The sequence below is a fragment of the Anopheles stephensi genome, chromosome 3 (assembly GCF_013141755.1).
Source record: "Anopheles stephensi strain Indian chromosome 3, UCI_ANSTEP_V1.0, whole genome shotgun sequence".
Classification (NCBI taxonomy): Eukaryota; Metazoa; Arthropoda; class Insecta; order Diptera; family Culicidae; genus Anopheles; species Anopheles stephensi.
Window position 1 is genome coordinate 65,316,810 of NC_050203.1, and position 24,429 is coordinate 65,341,238.

Consider the following 24,429-nt stretch of genomic DNA (forward strand, 5'->3'; position numbering starts at 1 on the left):
CTTCGCCCTGTTTTATTGCCAACGCTCAAGTCGAGAACTGTGTCCGAGTTTGGTGAATTTTCCCAGGGATTTGTTTGTCGTGTAGCCGCTTTGTACGCTGGCTGTGTTTAAGTTGCAAGCGGAAAGAAAAATCCCGATTTTCTTCTGTGTAGCACTGTGTTTGCAAAATGGAAACGATTTGTGTGCATCGATTCTCCGAACAAATCCCGCCTAAGGTTTTGTTTTGCCGTCGCTAGTTTATGCCACAAGGTACGAAGCAATAGACGTTTGGAGGTTTGTTTTGCTGGGGTTTCTTCCTTCCACTAAGGATAAACACAGTCGTCAGGGTATACTGGTAAACGGGATGTTCAATGTTTAGTAGCTTCGATGCGGAATCGAAAAAGGGAACTGTTTGCTTCCGATGGAGACGCCTGGTTGTTGGTAGAAGTTCATCGAGAAGGATCTTTCCCGGTATCCAGGAACGGGGTTTGCAATCGAGAAACGATTCTTTTTGTTTCCGATTCGGATTTAACCTACGAGCATTGTACAACGAGATGATTAATGTGTACCGTGGAATGTGGCCACGGTGGTCGTATCTTTCTTTTTTTTCCACCCTCCGAATGGAGAATTAGTCCAGATTCGCTGGATCGCTGGCTGCAAGAAAGAGCGAAACGTACAATCCAGGATTAAGATGTGATAAATTAAACCGAAAGCTAAGGTTCAGACCGAACCCCGGACCCGAATGGCTAGTAATTTGGTTCCGTAATATGTTGCGACTTGTGCATTCTTTTGCTAACATCGTAAGCAAGATGGTCGAATGGCTCAACCATGGGTGTGTGTAATTATATCAACCAGATTCATGGCTTCAGTCGGATTTTATAGAAATAAATACATTTTTCACTCCACCATCTCCATCCGAGAAAGGTCGGAGAGCATCGCTACGGGTTTCGTGGCTGTATTTATTTAGCCACCGAAAGCGCTCTCCGAATCGAAATGCATCCCGGCGCGAAACGGGATGCAACCGAGCACATCCTGCGCGGTAATAGATTATTTTGAAAACTTTCCCCCGTTTTTACACCGCACGCTCGGATTGGGTGTATGGGCTATAAAAATTGTGGCAACACGCTGTTGGAGCAGGGCAGAAATGCATCGGCAGAAGGCGAAGGTATTCTTTTCCCAATTCTTTTAGCTTTCCTCACATTTAGCTAACTGCATCCGGTAGCGCTTGATTATGTAGCTTTCTTCATTTCCCAGCACACTGCTGCTGGGGAGACTATAGCACAACCGAACCGAACAGCGAAGGTGTAGGAGATGACTGGCAATGGGATGGAAAGTTTTCAGCGTCAATTTTCTAAGTAATTCAATTTAAACTTTTCTCTTAAAAATATTTAAGACACGAGCACGACGGGTCTGCGTGGTGCGGTGCAGCATGGGAAGCTGCTGAATCGGTTCTCAGCCTCAGGTTCGCCTGTTCGCATCTCAAAAAACGGTGCACGGTGCATCTAAATGGGAAGGCACGAAAAACCACGTTAAAACCAACGCGAAAAAGATAGAATTACCACCACCACCACAAACTGAGCAAGTGTGTGTGTGTGTGTGTGTGTGTGTGTGTGTGTGTGTGTGTGTGTGTGTGTGTGTGTGTGAGCTTGGTGTGGTGCATTCCGTTTCGGGCTGGTGCATTCCGTCGTTCATTTTAAATGCCGAAACCGGGTAATCTGGTGTGTGTGGTAGGTGGCTAGTCAGAAAACAGTCAGCACATTATACCAGTTTTTCTTGGGTGTGATCGTTTGCCTTCGGATTCTGCTTCTTTCCCAACACTGAATGCCAATTTTCTATTTCGGAAGGATCTGGACTGCCTGAAAAAAAAGGAACTCAATTCCTTTGAAGGTACCTTTCCGGTGTTACTGAGTCTGATATCTACACGGACTCTTACTATTAGAATAATACAGTAACTCTGCCCTGGGAGTCTCACAGCACCAAGTCTCGAATCTTTCGATAATTAAATATTTCTTTGCAGTATATTATGTTTTCCCATGCCGCCAGGGATTGGGAGTTGAGAAATTTCGGGAGATTACTGCCGAACGGAATGCAAATTCAACTCACCGTCGGTTCCCACCGGTTCTCGATGTGGGCTCGATAATGAAAAGGAATAAGTTTTCTCATAAAATTTTAACAACACCGCCGGGACAAACCCTCGGAACTGACGATGGAACGGGTGGAGGAGGATGGGACTTAGGGACGTGGGAATAAATTGAGTTGGGGCTGCTGTTGTGGTGTTCGGCTCTGCTAGATGTTTAATTGGTTTGTGACAGTTACTGCTTCGATTGGAGCAATAGGGTGAAGCAATAAATTAAAAGCCTGGAGCTAATGTTATTTGGGGAAGTAAAATTGCGTATCGCGTAATTGTCCTCCGATAGCTCTTAACGTTAGCTTTCGTAAAATTTTAAGCTTGATTTTTACTAGCTTTTAGAAGACTTAAAACTTTTTCTACTTAAATGTTATAAATCACAGAAACTTTTTTTGACTTGCATATATTTTGATTCAAACTATTTTTTATTCAAAGAGCCTTTTTATAAAAAGAGAATAGCAACAATCATTGACGATAACTCCCATAATGCCAAATTTGATACCCGAATCCGTGTGCAGATCGGCACCGATATCGTCTCTGCCATCGGGTCTTCCGGTGATAATAGGTTTAAATAGATTCAGAATAAGTTTAAATCCTTTACTGAATTATGCATTGATCTTTATCGTAGGATGACAATCCTCTTTTGCCTATTCATATTGAAGCAGATAAATGAAGGTATAGGTAGGCTTTGGTGGCTTCCATTTCCTGCATCAAACCCTTTAGGAACTTTAACTAAACTCTAAATAAAGAGTCTCTTGTGTTGACAAACAGTTCAGTTATGTTAGACTTCATTCAAAATTTCACGACGAAGTGCTCAGTGTTTATCAATGACCTTTACGTTGCTGTAACATTCTAACGAATTAAATATATTTTCTATTTTTAACTTATTAAAAGCAAGAGCAACATACTTTCATGATTTGGGTCAAAGTTTTTTGTTGTTCTTACATCTTACTAGCAAATATGGCTTCTCAGTCCAAAGGCTAAGATCAAAGTGTATCACTTTTGTTTTATCGATTGTTTTTTTTTTAATTTGCCATGAATTATATAAAATGTTGGTGATGGAATATTTAACTTTAAATTAATTATAAAAAATGTAATCTTTAAAATTTACATGACAAGCACATTTTTCAATATTCATAATTAAAATATTTCGCTTTCTGCCACCATTCTCATATCCAATTAAAATGCATTGTAAATATAGCGCGCGTTACATGAGCCCAATTTCCAATTGCACGCGTATGAACCCGGGTGCAGAGTGACGGTGCAACTTCCTTCTCAGAATAAAATCCCATTATTTCACGGAACATTGATATGTTGCTTTGCCAGTGCCAGGATACGCATGCACCACCACCACCGCCTTTTTCCACAAACTCTCCAGAGCGCATTGCGTGGTCAAATTGCAAAGGGTTGTGGTTTGCGTGTCTGCAAACCGTACGACGACGGGCCAGCTCCTTGGTGGTGCGAGAAGTTGGAGTTTTTCAGCCGGTGCTTATAGCCGTTCGCACCGCTGCCCCTGTTGCTCTTTTACGAGCGCAAAAAAGCACCCCATCGACGATCACGCAAGCATCGCCAAACCGTTCGCTTGGAAATGGGAGCTTAATGCATATTAGACGCCAAAGTTTTTCACACCTTGCTCGCACTCGCACCACAGGCTGCAGCGAAACCTCCCGGGCGAGCGAACAGTTTTCAAATGAAACCAAAGCAAAACAAATTCTCTGAAACCCTGCGCTGGTACGCTTCCTTCGGCATGGTACGGCATGAGCGCACGGGGAAAGTTGGATGGGGCTGAAGAAAAGCATAAACATTTGCCAAACGTGCCACAGCACAGTTGCGTGCGGAGTGAAAAATCATACCATACTCTGTGGCCAAATCTGGTTGCGCCGCTTTTCGGCAGGATATAGCTCTCCCGCGTCCCCCATCTCCCCTCTTTCCCCCATAGCTTATCATCATCTAAGGTTGCTCCCGCTGCCGACGAAGTGGCAAACAAATATCGAGGAGAAAGTTGTCGGTAATTGAGTGCGAAAATTCCTCCAAACAGTATGTTTATTTGTCTTGCGCTATGTGTCTATGCGGAGGGTAGTCGTCCTCTGTCTAGGAAAAATAAAGCTTATGCATGGCTCCGTGTATGTTTGTGTGTGTGTGCTTTTCCCGTGTAAGGGGTTGAAGAGCTTTCGGTCGGGACAGTGTTTGGAACGTTTCCGGTAGAAAGTTTTCGGCAACTTGTATCGATTGCACGTCTAGCGTGTGGGTAATGCGAATGCGTCCCGCAAAAGGCTTCGTGTCTTCGTGTTGCCTTCCGGTCCATACGGAGAAGCGAAGGGGGCACTTCTTGCGCACTGGAACCGATCCGGGTATCTGATTGCAATTCTCGTCACGACCGGTGCGGCTTTGGAATGGAGCCTATTTGCGTGTTTGAAGGGATTTTATTCCATGCCGAACCAAGCATGTGTCCCAGTCACACATGGTAAAACAAATCGTTCGAGTGCTCGGTAGGTATTTATTTAATTCTGTACTTACGATAAGTGGCTTAAGGGCGTGTTAAGATGTCCGAACGTACTTAGAACGAGGCAAATAAAAAGAAGGTTTATCTAAATTTTTCAGCAGTATTAATAAAGCAGTTTCAACAGTACGGAAAGCTATTTTAAATGAATAAAAAACTTGTCTTCAGAATAAGTGCGAATATCAAAAGGTTACAATTGATTGACGAACAGCACAAAGCGTGTACAATTCTAGGTTACTGAAATTGTTTAAAGTGTGAAACAAAACGAAGAATACAAATAAGGACTGCCTGTATTTGATATTTGAAGAAAATTTAAGGTTTGTATGAGAGTTGCTACGGACGATCGCCATCGAATCTTGTAGAATATCTTCGAAGGATTATCGATAACACACGAGTTGTTCAATGGAATCTAATCAAAATACTTAAACCACCTTCTTTTTCTTTTTCATTCATTTCTTTTCGCTCAAATCGATATTATAATAATTTAATAATAATAACGATGTTCAATAATTCACTATAACAATATCAATTTAGAAGCAATACACCCTGGACTTCATATATGAAGAGAAAAAAACTATTTAGACGATTGTAACGTTTCGGGTTGGAGCCACTTTCTCAAATCCTATCACATATAAGTGGCGTAAAGTAAAGCTATAAAAACTTGTAAAGTTTCTAACAACAGGCTCCTTAAGCGGCACACACACAAGCCAACACTTTGACCAAGATTGCAGGTGCTAGTTAAACTTCGCTTGAAATCAATCAATCATTGCCTAGGAAACGGGTTTCGGTACCAGCGATGCAACTGACCAGCTGCATCTTGCGGGACATAAAGTAAAATGACACGGATTACCACACCGCACACCTGCCCCGTTGAAGCTTGAGAACCAGCTCAAACCGTTATCCGCCCGGAACGAGAAACTTATAATTGAAACTGGAACGTGTCGCCGGGGCCAAACGCGATGCAACACTACACCGAGTTTATGGTGTTGCATTTCGCGTTGCATCTGCTGTAATGCGGTGTGTGTGTGTTTTTATTACTGTTTGAAACGATGAAAAATAGTTTGTGCAATTGCAGGAAGGTGCTTTTCCAAACGACCGACCATTTGACCGGTAAAAGGGGACAATCGAAGGATTACTTCGTTAGTGTATCCACTCTGTTGATCGCCGGGTTTTGTGTGTGTGTGTTTTTTTTCGTTCTGTGCAGCAAATCCCGCTTCTAAAGCCACCTCCGGAAACTGTGCGAAAAAGCTTCCAGATCCCGTACGCGGACCAGCCAGCGTGGTAGCGCGTCTTCACCGATTGGCTCCGTGTGTTGTGTGTTTCGCTCGGGCGGTGCGGAGCCCGGATCCTTTGCAGTACGGTTGCTTAACTTGATAAACAAGATAAAAGTATAAACCTCTAAATAAGCTTTATAAATTAAACTTCCTTAATTTGAGGACAGGCCCGGCGGGTTTACGTTCACGGGTCCTTGCGCTTGGCTCGGATTGCTCTTTAAGGCTGGCAGGGCAGCAAACAAACAAAAAAAGGTAACGAAGAACGCGGATGAAAAGAACCGAAACCCTTGGATGCGAATGGCATAAAGGCGAGTTGCTCGTTCTGTGGGTGGATGAGTTTCTTGTCTTGTGCTCCGGCTCGGGAGCCCATCTTGGAAGCATCTTCCCTTCAGCTCCACTGCTGCTGCTTGAAATCGGAATACAAGCACCGTCTTGCGAGACGCGCTAAAGTAGCTTGATAATGACCGGGAAGCAGATTTCGAAATGCTGCTCGTAAGCAGTCGCTTTGTACCGGTAGCGCGATTACACGTAATAAGATCGCATGTTTCGGTGTACGGTCGTTTTGAAATGAGGGATACAAACGCACTCACACACACAGCCACACGCCGGTTTTTCCGGTGGGGTTGCGTAATGTCGCGTGCTGCAATTTGTAAGCTAGAGTTCATAAGTCAAGTGAAATGTGGCCGCTGCGAAGAATGCCGGTACCGGGCTGCTACCGGGAGCATTTCATGTGGAACATCTTATCACATGCTCACATTGTTTTTTACTGGGAAAATATACACCCGGTTGCTTTATCATTTAATTGAGTTGGGTTAAAGGAAATTCTGATGAAATGAACACACGAGTTTGAGTAAGCAAAAACAGTTACGAAAGATCAGAAAGCGGGCGGCCACGTTAAAGAAATGTTTCTTGCAATGCAACGCATCGGAAAATAATTGAAGCAGTTGGTAGCAAATAGGATGGAGCTTCCGTTTCGAATATGGATACTATGTATGTGGAAAAAACAAGCAATTATCGTAAATAATTTTGAAACTATTGTGTTGAAAATAGCTTAAGAAATTTGTTTATTTCCTTATTCTCTCGAAGGTTATAAAGGGTTGGAGCAACAAACCTCCTTTCCTTTCTTTGGCTCTATCGATTCTAGAGAGGTCCTGACCTGTCAACTTATAATTCCCTTGACTTAATTTACCTATTAACTCGATAGTCATTTAACAAAGACAGTACGGTAAGACTGACTGACTATGCCACTGTGCCATGCCATGCCGCCATATTAAGCGTGGCAAGGGTACATAACATTGAGCAATAAGCAATAGGTACGAAGCTATAAGATTTATTGCTTGACAGGAATATGAGTAGTATTCTAATATAATATTTTAACTATACCAAAATAATAGAAATCCAATGCAACCAAACTCTACCCCAGCATAATTGCTGTAGTAGTAAAGGATTCATTAGTAAAGGAGTGCTCCTTTGGGGTAAGTTTAATGTTGGGGCGGTCCGGTGGCCGAGGCGACAGCGGCGCCGGTCTTCACACGGCAGGACCAACGTTCATATCCCATTTCGAGCGTCTCCCCGTACACAGGTACGTACTATACAGCATACATTTACAAAGTATGCTAGAGGAAAGTGAATAATAGTTAATACAGAGCGTTTCTTGGCCATCGGATAAACTGACGGCCGGCTCATTGCAGCTATTATTTATGTATATTTAGGTTTATCTTTATATTGCTTTGAGTTAATTTTAAATTTGCTCCAAGAGGGCCTTCTTATTTGCTCCAAGAGGGAAATTATTAAAATATGAAAAAATTTGCAATCCAATAATTTAAAATGTACTTTTTAAGTTATCAACATTGTTGAAAATCAAATAATTGCACTTCAGTAAAATATATAAGTTTCCCACGTCAACTACAATCTTGAAAGTTTTTACAGTGACCGTAAGCATTGAGAACGTACATCAACATTGAGAAGTACGACCAAGGCGTATTTTACAAGTAAAAAAAGAGCATCAGCTTCGATAATAATCCTTATTGAAAACATCTGTTAGCCAAACAATTCAAATACCATCCAAAATATGACCAATTGCAGACAATAAAACACCCCCATATACCACAGTTCGTTGAGTTTCAAAAGACAATTTACATTTTATCTGCGCTTTAATTGATATTAATAACATTATTTGATTCGAATTGATCAAGCAGACGGCACCGAATGTCTCTGGAGAAGTTTGCCTCCCCCCCCACCTCGTGGAAAAAGCTTTCACGCTCGGATGCATCACTGACGATGTCCGGCAAGTACGAGGCCTCGGTACATCGCTTTGTGCTGAAACTTTTCCCGATTCAGTTATTCATTTCGGTGAAGATGAAATGGTGCGCCTTTGATCGATAAGTACGATTAGACTCGGCAGTGCTGCGGAAATTTATTTCCACAAAACTCCAAAGCGAAAGCGAGTCCCGGTTCGATTGCGTAGGACAGACCCCAAAAAGTGACCATCAGGCGGAAAATCGCCATCGTCAACGAACGTTCGCTCCAGGGACGTATTTGTTTGAAGGAACTTATCCGAATAGAAAGGGAAGGCGGTCAGTCGCAAGTGGCTCTCCCCCCCCCCCCCCCAGAACGATGTAGTAGTGATGGTCACGTGGCGATCGTTCGAGTTGGAGGACATAGCATCGTTCAAATTTCTTCCAATGTTCCTTTTTTCGCATCTCGAACTGGAAAGTTTCAATCTTTCGCAAAAGTTCTATTTGATGTTTGAACGGTTGGGTGAGCCCGTTTGCTGGGTCTATGCTCAGTCTTATTGGAGCTCAGTGTTTCCAAGACCAAATATTAATAAACATTCTCCATGAAAATGTAAATACCGCCGGCTGAGCCTTACGCTCGTCTGCTGCTGTAAAAGTCGATGCCACCTCCGTCGCCGCCGGACGGACTGCCATTCGAAAATCGCATTCGGTGTTGAACTACGTCCAAGCATTAGGCTTGGAGAGTTTTTCTCCTTCCATTCCAATGAATTTTATTCCCAGCTGGTGCAGTTTTTGTGGGTGGAACGAGTGCATCCGTGCGTGGGAGGATAAGTTTTCGAAAGCTTTATTGAAAGATGGATGCTAAAGCTTACGAGTGAAGCTGTCGTTTACTTTTAAAGTTTGTCAATTGCAGTTGAAGAAGCGCTTTGGAATTGGAAAGCAATATTTATTTATTATCAATTAGGAGCAAGATAAATCAAAATTTCGGGGGTTTTCTTCGATGGCAGTAAAAGAATGTTTTAACTTAAATTTTAATCATGTTCATGTTTTAAGGACGCACAAAATTTTGGTCCAGCCACTAGAATAGAGAAATTTGACAGTAGCAAAGAAAATAGTTTTACAGTGTTTAATGATCAAATAGAGCGCACAAGCCAGCAGTATCTTCGCAGAAAACTATACACACCAAATGAGCCTGTTTGTTCTGTAATAAAGCCTTTGCCTTGCCGTTTGATTGTTTGCCGCGGATCGGAGCTCTTCTTGCAAGCTGGCTTGCGAACCATCCTTCGGGTTCAGTTCCAATGTAATGCAATTGCTGTAATTGAGTCGGCTACTGTCAGTGTCTTTATCGAGCGGCTGTCGGTTTCGGAACTCCCGCGTACACTACGGTTCACATTGTACGTAATAAAGCTCCGAATGCGATGCGACGCCGTTTCATTGGGAACCGGCAAGCGCGAGAACCAGGGCTCCAATTTGGACGAAACCGAATGGAAAATTTCTATTGCATTCACTGTTGTCAATATCATTTGCTTTGGATCGGTTGGTGCGGTTTCTGTTCCGGGGTCGGTGTGGGTTTTCCCGGGCCTGCCTTTCGACATCAGTTCCGTTCGATTGGTTGGCCTTGTTGGTTGGCTTGGTTCGACTATCTGGGGAGCTTGGCTTACCGGATGCCACAGCGAAGCACAAGCTTTCGAAAGTCGTACGGAATGAGACAATTTCATTTCGAGATCGTAAATCAATTGCGATGCTTGCATCTAATGAGCATCGTGAAGGTCTTTTTCTTAAGAGCTTCCACCAACCCGGTGAGGCTCAGACCTCCTGTGCAACTGCATCATGTCTTCGACGATAACTGAACTGTAAAATTGTGTCATATCTTTTGGGTGGGCTTCGCACAGTTCGCTACTACCAGACCGTGAGTCGTTGGCGATAGGAGTTCGGTGCTCCAGCCATCCAGCTGTGCGACCAGCCAAATGCACCTCAAATCGGTGTAATATCAATTCCGCATTACAATAACTCAATTTGTTATCCTCTCGGGAGCCGGTGCATTCGGGGCTTCCCAGCATCGATTTGCCCAAGTCTTTCGGTTTTGAAAGGGGATTTAGTTCTGGCTCACCGCTTGTGAGCATATGTTTTCGGTCGTTTTCGAAAAGGATGCGGCCCTGAGTCAAGCATTATACCCCCCCCCACCCGCCCCATGCCTGGAATCGTGGTTGCATCTGCATGCACTACTTATGGGTGGAATTGAACGTATCTATCGAGCACGAATACGTTCGCTGAATGTGAGTTCGGGGTTTGGTGCTGTAAGGTGAGAGATAAAAATGGCGACCTATCTCGCACCACACAATCCACTATTTCAATCCGCTAGTGTTGTAATCAGGTGGAAAAATAATGGAAAACCTTCATCCCCCCCTCCCCCAGTACGACTGTGTGCTCCACGTGGAAGGAAGCAGCATACACTAATATACGACTTACGCGGTGGCACGTGCGCGTAATAAATTCGTCGAATCGTACTCGTCGAATAAATCACTCAAAATTCCTTCTCCGGTCCAATCATTCGGTTGAGGGAATAATTGGATTTCGCTTATGGACCGGCCTGGCTATGGATGCTGCTTCGGTTGCCAGGTATGTCGATAGTTTTACCAATCACGCGTACGTTTTCACGCACAGCCATTCTGCGCGTGTGTGAATTGATAGCAATTCGGCGTAGCTTATGGTTTTGACTGGAAGTGTTCGAAGCGATCGAGCGATAGTTCGGAAACGTTTGTGGTCTACCTGCAATATAAAATCGTGTTTTAAGGAATTGAAACTCATTATTAGCAATAGCCGCAGATGATCTTTATAGTGAAAAAAAAAAAAAACAATTAAAAAAATATTTTAGTGTGTATTTTGAATTGTATTACAAGTTTAATTCTATTTTGAATTTGATGCACGTGAAATGAAATAGTTAAAAAAATACTTATTAGCTTGCCTACCTAACTAAATATGAGTTGTGTCGTTGCTAAACCGGGGATTAACAACACTAAAGCTAAACACTGTAACACAAAAAAAGTGTACGCTAAGACGGAGACCCGCTCGAAGTACTTTGGTACAGATAACTCGGAGGTAAGTGGCCTCGTGCATACATCTACCGCTGACAGTCCCTGTCAACTACGAGTGGAACCCACTAAAAAACATGCAGCCGCGTATACACGTTCATACGCACGATTTTTGGCAAGGCTTATGCAGATCTTTTGTAGCAGAGCCAGTATTGGTTCCAATCTTTAACATGCCAAGACCGGAAAAAGGGGAAATCCTGAGGAAATCAAAATTGTTCCTATCTAAGTTAAAAAAAATACCCGTACGATGAAGGTAGAATACATTTAATGTGTGTTTAGAATACATTTTAATACGTTTTCTTGAATTTATTTTGATAAGCAATTGAATGCTAAGGTAACGGTGCTGTACAGGAAATTTTTTGTGAACTGAATTACACGTTCCTACCTGTATGTTTGATATATACAACTTTAATAATAATATAATAATATAGGGTATAATATTTTTTAGTAAAACATACAACCGTGAGTCATGGTTTTCAGATGTCTTTAGGTTTGGAATTCCACGTCACACATCTCAACGCCAAACTCAAAGACCAATAATAAAGCTTGACCCAAAGAATGAACCCTTATCTTACTCGTGAAACTTTTTAACATTTTCATCCTGCCCGTCCCAAACCAGGAAACCCAACGGGTGAGTTAATCGAATAATTCGCACCCGAAATACTGTTGGCTGACCCCGAAAACATCAGCTCCGTTTTATGGGACGTTTTTTTCTCCAACAGATCGATTCCTCGTCCTTATGACCGTTCGCGGCCGTCCAGCTACTTGTTCGTTCAATAATTCAACAATGCCAATTTAATAGTGTCCATAAAATCGACACCTTTTCGTGAAATGTTTTCACCGTCTGTTCGTGACCCGTCGGTTTTTCTTCTCTTTTTCGTCAGCGCCCTGAAGAATGAATGGATATGTTTCTTTTTACTCGACAGTCCTCTACCTGCCTGCCTACAATGCCGCCTGTCGGGAGATGGGATTTAAATAATTCAATACCGACAAAAGGATAACGATCAAACGTGAAATGGCTGCCGGGGTGTTTCCGGGGGGTGGACACCCGGGTGAATGGGTGATTGAACCGTGCTCAATGTCTTCGAAGGTATTGGTTTTCCGAGCGAGAGAGATGGAGAGAGTGTGGGATTCCGAACGGAAGCGGAAACGGTACACCATGAAACATTTAAAATGAAAATGTTCGACTGCGGCCACTAGCCACGAACGTGACACTATTGAACGGCTACTTTGGTGAATTGTTGACCCGTTATGTTGGGATTGGGAGGCCGCGCTGTCCGTTATGGCAGGTAAGCGACGGTGTGGGTCAGGTTCAAATGGGCTCCCATTTTTGTGTATGTTGCAAGATGAACGTCCGGTTTGTAGCGTTCTGCTTTTCCGGTGTGCGTTTCCATCAGATGGAACCGTAATAAGCTTACGGGAGGATTTTTACATTTACGGTCTAAATCGGATTGAGTGCCTGGCCGTATAGTTGGAAGGGCGGAAGGCATATTTTGTTTCCTTTCGCCGAGAGTTTTCCCCGTGCGAGTGGTTGTGTGTGTGTGCGTCGATGCTCAGTCGAACAGAGTCGTATTGGTTGAAAATTGCAAGATGGAAAGTTTTCCGTACGAGCGTGGTGAAAAATTGACACAGGCAGGTAACGGCAGGGAGCTACAAAAAGCAAGCCCGGAAAATATAGGTGACCAACGGCCATAAACATACGAAACGCAACCCGGCTGTCCGGTACCGGTTCACCGGAAAGAAAGAACGAACCGATCGGAGGATCCCAGATTCGGGATAATAATCGTAAATTGACAATAATGCGATTTTGATTCCGATCGATTCCGTTTGGCGGAGGATGCGTAACGTTTGGGTGGGCTGTCGAATGCAAAACCGGCAAAGATTGTTGCAGGGTAAGATTTGGAATTGGTTCGGTATCTATTTTTGTACGTCGGAGAGCTGTTACCTGACTGCGGGGTTTTTCAAAGGTTAAGCATGTTAATACTTAAAGCATTTGTGTGGGAAATGGTATTTCTATTGCAATTTACGGTCTCTAGTGAGAGCGTCATAAACACCTACTCGATGCAGTTTTCCATGCGAAAGGATTAACTAGTTAGATGCACGTTGGGGGTGAATTTCCTGTTTCGTCAGGGTGAAATCTATTTTAAGAATTGTGTGTAAACAAATAGCAAAGTATTTTCCGTTCTGTTGGTGGAAAAGGGAATTTATTTTCCACTAACTCTGAAGGAGTATAATAGTATACTCTTAGGGAGTATAATAGTTGATGCTGCTTTACCATATTTATGAAAATTGATTTGAATTGAGGCGGTTCCGTGGCCGAGGCGATAGCGGCGCCGGTATTCACACGGCAGGATCGGGGCTCAAGTCCCATCCAGACCGCCTCCCCGTACGTAGGACTGACTACTTTGCTACGGGTAAATTTAAGTAACAGAAATCCAGAAATGGCAGATATATCGAGGTTGTAGTGCCAAGGAAGAAGAAGAAGATTTGATTTTTTTTATAGTTTTTCAGTTGATAAGGCAATAGCATCCATTTTTATGGCAGCTTTCTTAGATGGAATGGCAAACAAAGCTAGTTGATATGGAAACGGGTTCAGATGACAGGGAAATCAAATATCCTTTATTGTGATGTCCTCAGATGATATTGTCATAGTAGCCGTTGATATTGTACACGACCACCCAGCGCTGGGGTAAGTGCCTGCAATATCAACGGCTACTATGACAATAGATTAGAAAATAAAATATAGTTCCGTTCGATAAGTACACAATTTTTTAAACTGGTACTTTTATTATCAATATTTCTTGTAATTCTTCTTTGAATAAGGACCTTCTAAGGATCAGCATGTTCAACAATAGCTTACTACACTCGTAGCGTGCCACGAAACCGGATTATCAAAAATCTTCCTTTCAAACGCTCCGGACAGGGTTCGATGCTTCGTCCTGGCATGTCAAATGCTGGCATCACTACCATTAGGCTACTTGTTCATCCTGCTTTTGTAATGCGGAACTAACTAATAGCTAACTGGTACGCAGTAAAATTGATTAGAACAATTAGGAGTTTTGTTTTTCGAAAGTAGTAGTCCTTCCGCAACATCTAAACGTTTTTTTTTATTATTCAGTATAAAATTCTTTGAAATTGACTCATCGAACTAAAAGTTTAGTATCAAAATTTTCTCATTGAAACCAATTAAATAATAATCGAATTGATCAAGAGGTTAATCAAGATTAACCAGGTACACAGGATAGAACAAACTGCACATTCAAACCATCTATTAAAACTATTTTCACCACATTTTCATTTCATTAGAATTATACAACATCAATGGAAAGCATGTCATTCTCAGGAAACAGCAAAACAAGTGGCCACACTGCCCCATATCACTGAACAATCAGTATCGAGTACTGCCAGCGGTGTTATAATTACTCCACTTCGCACGTACCATACCACGAATCAGTAGTTAAAGTTGCGTTGAAAAAAAAAACACCGTACATCTCTGCCTTTTTTGTGCGGTGATTCGTGGTGAAAGTTTTTAATTTCTGATAATTATCATTCCAATTAATTCGTTTATGATGGAATGCTCATTTGTTTCGAGCTCGATGTTCAGCCGCAAGAGATAAAACAAAAAAATCACGCTCTCATGATGTTTTCTACGAAGGATATTTACATTCTATAAATGAAAACTAATGATTTAACATGTGAGGTGAATGTAGTAATGATATAGATAGACCTAAAAAACAGAACCAATTAAATGATGCTAAACACGCCGATTGTGTTTAATGTGTTTTGACACAAAAGATATAAAAGCAAAAGGAAAACATTCAAATTAGATAAATAGTGGACAAAACCTTTAAAACAAAGTATCTATTTGGTTGGTTAGGCACACACACACATACATAATCTATTTCAATCCTTTAATGTTACAACCCCGAAGAATTAGTCGGAAGCTTTTATAGTAAAATCCTTTAATTTTATCGCAAAACCTTTCCACTAGCATGCCCAGCAGGTTTCGCGCTGTAGCCGCAAGTGGTGCATCACAATGTTAAATTTACATTTCAAACTCCACCCTAAACCACTTTGCAGTGGAAGCGAAATCCGCTTAAACCCGGCGACCGGTGTGCGAACAAATCTAATCAGCTCAGATTTCCCCCCGTAAATGAATGATGACCCATTCGCCGGTCGCAAAACCTCGCCCGTGATCAATCCTTAATCGTGGTAAGGGACGGCAAAATAAAATGTATTGCACACGCCAGAATCCGCGGTGGTCGATTTTTCACCACCACAGGTAATGAAGGTATTCCGGGTGTAGTGCCCAAACGTCCAATGGTCAGTGTTGGACGGGTGTTTTATGAAGGACCTGTCGGAAACTGCAGCACTGCTCTTCACATGCTCTTGACCCGGTCCAAAAGCGTTAGAAGAAGAACAAAAAAACTAAAACGACCGACGGCCAACCGATTTCGAGATGAGATTAAATATACGCTCAATTTCAAAGGGCAGGTTCGAAATGAGCTTTTCCATTTAAGCAGCGCAATGCAAGAAGCAATAGCGGCAGTGGATGCAATAGAATCGCGAAAGCTTTTCGCGATGGAAAAACGCCAAATGAGATAAGCTCCGATTTTGTGGCCGGGCACTGGTAGATGGGCTTCGGTAGATTGGAAGATTAAATCGCTTAAACCGTCTCATAACTAACGAGAAGCGGTCGGAAGCCCGACTATCGCATCGGTTGTGAAATGAGTTTAATGATGTTCCAGCTTATTTATGCTGCGGAATGATGCCGTGTGCGCCGCTGATGGTACGGTCGCTAGTAACCGACCGAACGGGTACGTACCGATTTGCGCGTGACCCGAGCGTACGCGTACCCTTTAATCATGGTTAAATCTGTTTACTCTATTACCCGAGCAGCAGTTAGATGGATCGTGGCAGACTGGCGGCGGTGGGACAGCGTGAGCCAATAAGGTCGGATAGTTTCATCGAAGCCGAATTCGTCAAGCGGCGTCGTGTAGGTTGGTTGCGGTGACGATAGGGAACAATGTGAAGAGCGTGATGATGATGATTGATGATGATGGTGGCTGTTGGAGAACTGGCGCTTCACTGGCAAGCGATATGTTTAGAGAGCTTATTTTCCTTTCTGAATTGCATAGAAGCAGTAGGATATGTTTGTTTGTTTGCATTTGTTGAATTATGGGAGATACGTGAAGTTTGTTTGGTTCTTTGTTTTATGTACGTTTTGCTTTATTTAACAAGTTCATCATTACTATTAGCTGTTTTAGATTCATTAAAATTGAAGCCAAGAACTTTCTAAATAATAATAAATACATTGAACCGATATCCATGCAGTATAATTATTGGTTTTTAGTATTTACTGTTGAAAGATCAAAAATATTAGCATTTAAATGTTGTTTCTTGTTAAAAAAAATTGTTTAAAAAATGTTGAAGAAGATCAATTGAATATCGATATTGAAAATTCTAGACAAACTTTTAATGGCGGGAATTGAAAAATGACAATAGATGACTTCATGGATGACTTAAGAGTATTCTACAAATAAAGTTCAATGCGTTCCCAAGCGGTCTTCAAGAAATAGCTTTCTCTAAGCCAGTAGCGAATCAAGCCAAGCGGGGATGGTTCTAGACGTGAGCAGGTTTTTGTTTGAATTACGTAGGGATAAAAGGTCACTCTCACGAGATGCCTTATATGGGACCTTTCGAGCAACGTATATATTGAGCAGCTAGGCCCCTACTGTTCTTGTAATGCTGGAGATTATTACACACTTTCGTTCTTGTGGGAGTCCCTAGCCATGGAAGGCCATCTACTTAGCCTCTCATTATATCATAGTTTTTAGGTTCTAAGCTCAGAGGCCACAGATGTCTTAATAATGTTTCTCTGTTGTGTAGCTCTTTCGTAGCCTCAACGATCCTAGGAATATAGGATCAGTTGATCCTATATGACTGGATAAGGACCGTAGATGGAGAATCATATGAAAAAGTAAATGCAGACTGCCGACGAGAGTTGGTCAGTCGTTTCTTCGATTCGTGGTCACGGCTTATGCTGAGTGCTTGTTAAATACTAGGCTTCATCTCAGACTTTGACGGCACCTCACACGTACTGTAAATAACTTGAGCTTGAAGTATTTTTTTAAACATACAAAAAAGAGGTACAATAGCCGCCTTCAGCAAAATTTAAGGAAAAATCGATAAAAATCACTTAAAAATGGAAATGTAAACAAGATAAAAAAGATAACTGGAGTAATATTTTCAACTCAAAGAACTATTTAAACACCATGTTGTCACCCTTTATTCTTTCACGTTGTCACCCTTATCGTTACACGATATCATCGAAAAGAAAGTCCGCAGTGCCGTAGTATCTATTTTATCTACTTTCATAGCGTGAATTGCATAATAAAACTTTGATTGGCTTTCAGACATTCCTATCGGGGCGGCTGTCCACAGGCTGCGCACCTTTCGAATGCTTCGGAGCAAGATTCCATTTGATCTTATTACACCCAGTACCAGGCAAAGTTGCCGGACCAGGCAGGCACATTCTCGAGATCAAAACCCGGGCAAATTAATTGAGGTAATGTGTTGCCCTGCAGTCACAGCCACGGCTGAGATTGAACAACATCTTACGATGCAATCTGCTGCCCGCTGCAAACAGCCAACGATTGCTCGTTTCACATACAGCCTCCCAACGAGCGGACTGCGTTGGTGGCACTTGGCACGCGTTTCGATGAAGCCAAAGAATGTGCATTCTAATGGTGGAAGGAATCAATACAATGCTTAATGTACACCGGAGCGTCCTACCGTCGTACCGTCGTTCGGGCGTGGATGCTGAAGGGACTGACCTAACCTTCGACGATGGCTGGACTTTTCATTTCCTTCGTCCACGGCACGAAAAGGGCGTGCATTTTATTGCGAGACGTGTATCCGTTTCTGTGAGCGTGTATGCATGGATTTGCATGCGCTTGTTGCATTTTCAACGAGCTGGCGTCGTAAGCGTCCTTACGACGGAAATGCTGCATCGCGCGTCACTCAACACAGCTCGGCAGTTAGAACAGGCGTCTGTCTTTTACTGATTGCCTGCAGCGAGCGACTAATCTACCCAGACGTGGTTGGTTCCCTTCGATAGCGTGCACAAGGACCGCACTGCAGCATACGACAAGCGAAAGTGTGATGAAGAACTGTGTTATTAAAAACGAAATGAGCAGGCAGTGGTGTTGGGGAGTAGGGCGAGCATATTGGGAGGAAAAATATGCAAAACGTTTTGAGAGCTGTATCAAGACCAGCAAGGCGGATTTACTCCCGGGATGGCATATTGGTAGATATAGCTTATCGATATTTGCCAGCCGGATTAGATGCGTCTGATCCCGGCTCGGGAGTGACTCGTGAATATTTACGATAAAATGCGAAATGAGGAAAAAAATGTTGTTGAATAAAAGTTGCTCGGGTGTTTTTTTTTAGCTGGAGATATAAAATCCACAGAGTGAAGGTCAATATTAAAGGAATGACAGACACCTTGTAACGGGCCTTGAGGAGTGACCCGGTGGTAGATGCGACAGCGGCGCCAGTCTTCACACGACAAGACCAGGGGTCTCATCTGAGCCGTTCCCCTATAGTGAGGACTGACTATCCAACTATGCGGTATCAATGAGTCTAGCATGCCTGAAAAGGCCTAAAATGAGAAAGGAAGAAGAAGAGACCTCGTAGCTTGGTTTTTGTTCTTAACCAGCATAAAAATGTTGGAGGAGGAGTTGTGTTTGTTGTTGCAATAAAGTTATATTGCTTTTATGGAGACTCTTTTTTCCTAGCTCATTAATTATGTATACTTATCGAACCATACAACAAGTTCCCCTAGTTCTGCTGCTCTGAAAAGAAAGATAGTGATTCAGAAATTCAACAAATTCAACAATTGTAAAACAATACAGTACAAATATAAGTTCAACGAGGTCAAACAAATTGGGTGTGTTATTTCAGTTTTTGAAGCAATAATTAAAATAAGGAGTGAGTTTGTCACTCATGCTCTTTTAAATAATTTGCATCTGATATGTCTCGTTTTACGTATTCAAATTAATTGCACATTTATTGAATGTGCCTGAATAAATGACTCATACATTTCTTTTACATTTTTTGCACTTACCAAGCCACGTAATTGAGGAGCATTTGAATCAAAAGTTTAATTCACCTAATTTGTGAAATTTGATTGGCTCATATCGGTTAGACGCCTTAAAGAAGGCCCTGCTGCTTTAATTTAGGCTCTGTTAATGTGAGGTATTAAAAAGGATTCTCAAATGCTAAGAGTTCTTGCTAGTCCAGTTCTTGCTATTATGTTAAATTTTCGCTTAAAAAAGTGGAGAGTTAATCTTATTGAAATGACATGTAGAACAAATTTTTTTTTAACGCTGATAATATTTTTTACACAAGAGGAGTTCCTATAGAGGGAGTTCCTTCTGAACTGTCGTGGTGATAATCTTCATTCAGCAGGATCGGGTATTGAATCCCGTCCAGACCGTCCATTTATACATATGCTGGAACGTATGCAGGTGAACCGAGTTTGGATGGAGTAAGTATGAAATTTATAATAGATTGTTTGAATTGATTACAATAAAAATTTAGAAAAATGTAAAAGGTGAGTTAGATTTAGGTTAGATTATCAAATAAGGTAGTTTAAAGCTTGAAGGTATGTAGACTAGGAAGAGAGGTAAAAACCAACATAAAATATAGCCCAGCTCTGTGACCAGGAAGTATAAACTGATTGATTAAACATAAATATCCTCTGACATGGGGACCAAAAATTCAAACGAATTAAAAAGTAAAACGAAAAGACACATAAAACAATTACCATTTCCTTTAACCCAATCCCAGTTTGTGCGAAACAAAATATCCTACGTGCTTTGGTTTCGCTTCCGAACGACACACACACACACAGCCGTGGAAAGGATTTAAAAATATAAAAATACTTCCCACGCGAAACAGGTAGCTTACCGTTAAATGAAACCCTTAATTAATTATGAGGCAAATCATTAAAAACAAAAATGTGATCTGATCTACCCGCGTGCGTGCGTGCGTGCCAGTGTAATATAATCACATCGTGATTTTGGCGTACGTGAATTTTAACTGCCTACCGAATGTTTGCCGAACATGTGAGTGAAATCAAATATTTGCATTCGCTTTCGCTGTGGGCATGCGAATGTGTGTGTGTGTGTATGTGTCAACGGGTTTGAATTTTTGCCGCGGCTTTTCTTTCCTGATATGTGGGTTTTTTTTGTTTTGTTTTCTGGTGCTGGCAGCATCGGGAGCAGGACCGGGAGGTTTTGCTGGAGTACCAAATTTTAATCAAGTTCACATCACTTTCGAATGCGGTAGAATGTGTGTTGGTGTTCCCGGTGTTTCCCTCTGTCCACCAGCGCTTTCCACGAAACGGGAAACGCGAAATGAGTATTTAACTTTGGTCTCATTTTTGTTCATCCGGCCGGCTGCCGGTTGTATGTGGTCGGTGCGTACCTGAGCCTAGCAGGGGGAGACTTTTATATCGTTGGAATTAAAACGATAACAGCAAGAAAAGCAAAACAATATGACATTTCTGTCGCTTCATTCCTGAGCACGGTGGATCATCGTGTGGTGGCTGTGATCCGTACAGGCTGGCTGGTTAATGCGTTTAAGTGGGCATGTGTGTGTGTGTGCGCAGGTATGTGTACATATGAATGGGAAGATTAAATTAAAATGATAATCATATTTTCATCATTCGCGTAATGCTCACCATCATCAACTCATCTGTCGAGCCCGGTGAACAGGGTGAACATGGGCACATTGTGGGAAAATCAACATCGCGTCCGCCACCGGGGCAAATTGAATGGGGAAACACTTGAGATTCGGGTTTGAATCCCGGCGTTTGGGGCAAATGAGAAAGTAGATTAAAAGATGCCCTTAAAAAAGTGTGATGATTGTGCGTAAGCGTGAACAATGCTGTGCTGTGTACCGTTCGAGATTAAATTGTATTCTAAACGAGTGTTTTAATTAATGGTTTAACCCCTGGTAGGACAGTCATGGCGCGAATGCACACACTTTAAAAGCTTTCACGATGGAATCGAAGCGGAGCTTTCCAAAAGGCATTAAGCGAGGTTTTGTCGATTTGCACTTCATTTGTAACATCACCAAACACCCTGAGAGCGAGCGCCAATGTCTTGAGCTGACAGCAATCATTAACGGTCGATAGCGTACGCCACCGTCGGGGACATCTGTTTGCCCCTTAAGGCTACCCCGAGCAATCCGGTGCAAACGGTGCTTAGTGTACTGTCAATAATCAATCCAAACAGTCTGACACATCGAGCGGAAGATCGAGGCAACGCTTGTGCACGCAGTCCCTTAGCCCAACCTCCACAGACAGCAGCTTCCAGGAACTCGCTCACTAGTAAACGAACGTAGTGTCCTTATCCTTTTTTGCTGTTGCTGCTAAAGATTCCGAGGAAACGCAAGAGTACTCCCGGAGAGCTCTAACATTAGTCAACGGTGTGGATGCAGTCTCCGACCGCCGACGGTGGCGTTCATCTGGCCTCCGGTCTGGTATCTTGAAACGGAGTAAAAAGCCCTCGATTACCAGAGCGAACGGAAGAAAAATCACAACCCGGTCGAGCTGCTTCCTTGGACGAATTTTCGCTCGCGCGGAAACGGGAGAGCCCTGTGTTTGTTGGTACAGCTTAATTAGAACTAATTATAATGGAAATCAATTTTAATTAGACATCTTCACGGTAGCGTCTTAGTTTAGTGCTTCGCGGCGATTGACAGACGAACAGCTCGCGTGCTGTTTTACCGAGACGGGATGGAGTTTTGGTGCAATCTCCTCTTTTCCCGGGAACAACAGACGGAAAGCCCTTGCCGAGTTCCTGGTTTTCTGTGTGTGTGTGTCTCTCGTTTGTTTGGTGTCGTTGCTTTGCCGCATGCTTTTGTGTGCATGTGTTTGGCTGATTAATCCACCCAGCGTGCATTGGGACAGATTTGTGCCGGATCTGGAATGAATGTGGCACGGGCGAGACGGTGTAGCATGCCGTGTTCTGCTTGAAATATAAATGATCTGCTAAGAGGCCGGAAGCCGGTGGGGCCGATTCCTGTTCGAGGTGAGTGATGATGAGCACCCGGTGGGAATATTTCTAGTCGATGAAATGTTTTGTCTTACCCACGTAAGCATCTGTTGAATTATAAAGCATGGTGCAAAATGAACATTGGTTGTACAATGATGCACGGTAACATTGAACATTTGCGTTGTTTAATGGCCTGGAAAAGCGCTAGAACTGAAGCAACTCCAGTGTATTTGAAAAAGGTATGAAGACTTTTGGAATAAACTTTGATAATGCCGACGAAATCAAAATACGACTAAAAAATGTCAATGAACTAGAATTTAAGACATAATCAAAAATACCTTGTTCAACGCACGGTCTCAAGGGCTTAGGAAGATAGACGAGGGAATTAATCGAACATAGAATACAAACCAAAACACACGGTGTCGTCATTGATCGCGTAAAACAATTCCGTGCACCACGCTCTATCTCACATGGCAAGCAGCTATTTTAGATGAGCTCGGCCATCTCGACGGGCCATCAAACTTCCTCGTGGTCCACACGCAGTGAAAGTGACAGTCGCAAACAAAACAGCAAACGAGCCCATTGGCGGCTAGCATCATTCTCGGTGCGGGAGATAAGCGCCACCGGGAGGTTTGTTTGTTCAAGGGCAAGGTTATCGCGGTGATGCGATTACGAGCTCTCGATCGGGTGACGGTTTTCGGGCAATCTCGAGGCCGAACCGATCAACTTGTCGCAGTCTGTTCGAAACCATCGCGAGTGCTGAGTACTGTCCGTTAAACATTTTAAGTAGGAAAAGCGTACAAATGTTGCCACGGATAGCATTGGCGAGGTTGGTAAGCCGAACGGGTGCCATCTTCGGAACGTCGATCAGCGGTTACTGTACTGCGGCAAAGGATCCATCGTTTGCGACGATCCAACCGAAGAAGATCAACTACGAGCGTATCGGAATCGTTGGTGTGCCGTTCGATAAGGGCCAGCGGAAGAAGGGCGTTGGGCTGGGTCCGAAAGCGATCCGCGATGCTGGGCTGATTGATCACATCCAGGAGATATCGCCCAAGCTGAACATTAAGGATTACGGTGACATCCAGTACGAGGCACTCAACTTCAATGGACGCAAGGTGGGCAACATGAAGAAGCTGGAACATGTGGCGAGTTGCAGTCGAAACTTATCCCACCAGGTGACGGAAGTGTTGGATGACGATCGACTGTGTATTACGCTCGGTGGCGATCATGCGATCGCGATCGGTTCCATCGATGGGCATCTGCATCACAGCAAAGATGTGGCCGTCATTTGGGTGGATGCTCATGCGGACCTGAACACCAACTCTACCTCACCGTCGGGAAACATTCACGGTATGCCGGTGGCGCTGCTGGCTCGCGAGCTGTGTGACTATTGGCCGTACATTCCGGGCATGGATTGGCAGGAACCGATCATCTCCATCAAGAATCTCGCCTACATCGGATTGCGGTCGGTGGATCCGTACGAGCGGGCGATCATCGAGAAGTTCGGCATCAATGCGTTCGGTATGCGTGAGGTGGAGAAGTACGGCATCCGGGAGGTGATGCGTATGGCGCTGGAGCGTATCGATCCGGAAGGGCAGCGTAGTTTACACGTGAGTTATGACATCGATTCGCTGGACGTGTTGGAAGCTCCCAGTACCGGTACGAGTGTGCGTGGTGGGCTAACGTTACGCGAAGGCATCTACATCATGGAGGAAGCGTACGGCACGGGACGGCTAGCGGCGGTAGACCTTGTGGAAGTAAATCCGGCCATCGGAACACCGGAGGATGTGCGCCGTACGGTGGAAGCCGCCGTCCATTTGCTGGTAGCTGCCTGTGGCCATAGCCGGAAGGGCGACATCGCCGACACGCTGGATTTGATACAAAAGTGATGAAGTGTAACCAAATCACACCACAAACTGCCCCCCATTCTTTGCTGTGCGCTTGTGTGAGCAACTCAATAAACTTTACTTTTTGTGTACCATTTCATGTCCGGTTCGGAACATTCCTCGAGTCTCACGGCAAAGAAATTCGCCTGCAACTACTATCACCATGAGAGAGAGAGAGAGGGAGAGGCTGCAAGAAACTAATTGGTGCGGTTCTAATCGTCAAACACGAACACTCTGTCGGAAGCGGTTTGGCCCAACAGTTTA

At 43.3% G+C, this 24,429-nt stretch overlaps 1 protein-coding gene across 1 annotated transcript; it reads left to right on the forward strand.

Annotated features, from left to right (window-relative positions):
* Window positions 1–22,989: 22,989 nt before the first annotated feature.
* LOC118511697 (arginase, hepatic) lies at window positions 22,990–24,265 on the forward strand. Its single transcript, XM_036055105.1, has one exon. It carries the CDS (start codon window positions 23,080–23,082, stop codon window positions 24,166–24,168), a length of 1,089 nt encoding a protein of 362 aa, XP_035910998.1. The 5' UTR covers window positions 22,990–23,079; the 3' UTR covers window positions 24,169–24,265.
* The last annotated feature ends 164 nt before the right edge of the window (window positions 24,266–24,429 follow it).